The following is a 2,500-nucleotide window of genomic DNA, read 5'->3' on the forward strand; positions in this document are numbered from 1 at the left end:
GAAATGTAGAGGGTTGGGTTGACAAGAAATGGATAGCTGTCTCCTTGTTTTTGTCAGTAAGGCACAAGCGCAAGGCAACACTGTGTGCATGTAATACTCATGGGAGTTGTAGTGTCGTAGTGTCACACTGCAATATGGCTCATTTCAGATGCCTTTTAAAAACACTACAATGATTCAACCAAAGTGGCTAGTTGGAGTCACCGTGTTCCCCGCCACGAGCAAAATCCACTGCATTTGGCGGGTGTTAATGTCAAACCCTGATTGTAATTGATCTACTGTGAGATGTTTCATGGTAAAACTCACCCTGTGCTGCTGCTGGTGAGGAGCTCAACATTTCGCTCGGACCCCGCAGTAAATCCTGAACACACAGAACATCGTTACCAAGGCACATTTACACACAGAACATCTTTACCACAGTACATTTGAGAGAGTGTGTGTGTATGACCTGTATGAAGGCATCTTTCTCCTTGAGAATGTCCTGAAGTCTCTGCAGCTCTCTGGAGGCAGACGCATCTCTCTCTCGGTCCCTGTTCATGTCATTCAGCTCCTGTTCCCGTGATGACAGCTGCCTCCGCAACTCCTGCAACTGACCCGCTCGCTCCGAAATCACCCGGCCCAACCTCTCGCCGTAATCCTGAGACCGGAGATGAGAACATGTGAAGCATGGGGAAGAAATGAGCAAGTAAACAGAGAAGTGTTCCAGATGATCAGCTGCACCTTCATGTCCTGATCTCTGGTGCTGATGGTGTTGAGCAGCTCTGTGATCTGTCTGCGGTGTTCCTGCGCCTGCCGGCTGCGGTCTGACATCACTTCCTGAAACAGACGCTCTTTCATCGACAGGTGAGACTGCAGCTGCTGGAGCTCGTCAGCGGCAGACACTTTCCCCAACAACACTGACCTGAGCTCCTGCAAACACAGAGGAACAGACTCACACACACACACACACACACACACACCATCTTGAGCAGCCTGAACGTCTGTGTGTGTTCAAAGCATGTGCAGGCATGTTTGTGTTTGGTGTGTGTGTCTGTCTCAGAAATACGAGCCGTTGAAATCACAAGCTCTAATCTGATTGGCTGCTTTTACGTAACCTTCAGAAGTCTGTGAGCATGTTTATATCAGTCCACAGGAAACAAGCTTTAAAACAGCTGCATGACAGCAGATCTGAGATTGAGACTCCAACAGTAGAGTGTAACAGCAGCAGCTGAAGGTTTAGGATAAAAGCGTCTGCTGAATGCAGACATGTGAACATCAGCGCACTGCTGCTTGTGTTTATGCTCTGATCAGATGTTTTGTAGCTTGTGTGTGTGTGTTACCTCGCTCTCTCTGCTGTGTGAGCGCAGCGCCGTCTGCAGCTGCTGAATGATGCTGTCTCTCTCCTGTACAGCGAGTGTTTGTTTCTCATCGCTCTGCTGTTTCATCCACTCCAATTTCCGGCAGGTTTCCTGTGTTCTCTCCAAATCCAGATCCTTACTGCGCACCAGAGCATCCAAGCCCTGTGCGCACACACACACACACACACAGATTTCAGAGAGTTCAATCACACTTAAGCAGACAGTCTGTGTATTACAGCAGATGGTGACACACCGTGATGGTGTCGTTGTTGTTGTCGAGGACGCAGCGCAGTCTCTCCAGGTCTCGGTCTTTCTCACGGAGCACCAGCTGCAGTCCATGCACTTCAGCATCCTTCTCCTCCAGACAGAGGAACTTCTCATCGATCGAGCGCTGAAACACACAACAGAAAGTTAAGGCTAGAGAGTCTGTGATCGTCTGGTCTGTAATTGTGGCTTAGGTTCCTTTTTCTTGGAGCTTCTGTGGGATTTTATCTCATGTCTTCTAATCTAACAGGTGAAGCCGGTGAATCTGATCACTCACAGATGACCTGAGGAATCGTTCATGTCTGGAGCACTGACTGACACACGTGTCATCGCATCACTATCACGTGACACCAGTAATTAGTAAAGAGTGGATCTATTTTAGCACCTTTACTGAAAGCAAAACGCAACCATGATTTCAAACCAATCAGCCAATCAGAACATATTTGATTTTAATTAGAGCTACTTAGACTTTGGACCAATAGAATTTCACTGTGGGCGGGGCTACAATACCAAGACAGGATCCTGGATGGATCTCATGAGGACACACACCTCCAGAGCAGCGTCTCTGTCTCTGATGCGAGTCCTCAGCGTCTGCAGCAGTGCGTCTCTCTCAATGCGTCCGCTGCAGTCGGAGGAATCATCCAGCAGCTCTGAATACTCCTGAAAGAGAAACACTGTTAGAGTTATAAGAAAGGTCCTGTAAGCGTCTTCATCACAGTGGAGGAGTGTGTGACCTGCAGCAGCGCGTCTTTGCGGCATACGCTCTGCTGTAGCTGTGTGATGGTTTTGTCCCGCTCTGTGATTTCGGTGCGTGCTGCTGCTTCCTGGTCTCTCAGCTCACACACTTTGACCTGCAGCTCAGACCGCAGCTGCTCAACCATCTCACGAAGCTCCTGTAACAC

The 2,500-nt window shown here is 48.9% G+C and overlaps 1 protein-coding gene across 1 annotated transcript in view; it reads right to left on the bottom strand.

The window, feature by feature from the left end:
* Positions 1 to 2,500, bottom strand: part of wu:fj49a02 (myomegalin) — a 45,226-nt gene that overhangs the window by 28,802 nt on the left and 13,924 nt on the right. The window contains exons 6-12 of the mRNA XM_059564234.1: positions 2,333 to 2,491; positions 2,148 to 2,258; positions 1,588 to 1,725; positions 1,317 to 1,496; positions 718 to 906; positions 446 to 634; positions 304 to 358 (exon numbers count right to left, since the gene is read on the bottom strand). Of these exons, the coding sequence (XP_059420217.1) occupies positions 304 to 358; positions 446 to 634; positions 718 to 906; positions 1,317 to 1,496; positions 1,588 to 1,725; positions 2,148 to 2,258; positions 2,333 to 2,491 (1,021 nt within the window). The remainder of the gene's footprint in view (positions 1 to 303; positions 359 to 445; positions 635 to 717; positions 907 to 1,316; positions 1,497 to 1,587; positions 1,726 to 2,147; positions 2,259 to 2,332; positions 2,492 to 2,500) is intronic.

This window comes from Carassius carassius, chromosome 12 (assembly GCF_963082965.1).
Source record: "Carassius carassius chromosome 12, fCarCar2.1, whole genome shotgun sequence".
Taxonomy (NCBI): domain Eukaryota; kingdom Metazoa; phylum Chordata; class Actinopteri; order Cypriniformes; family Cyprinidae; genus Carassius; species Carassius carassius.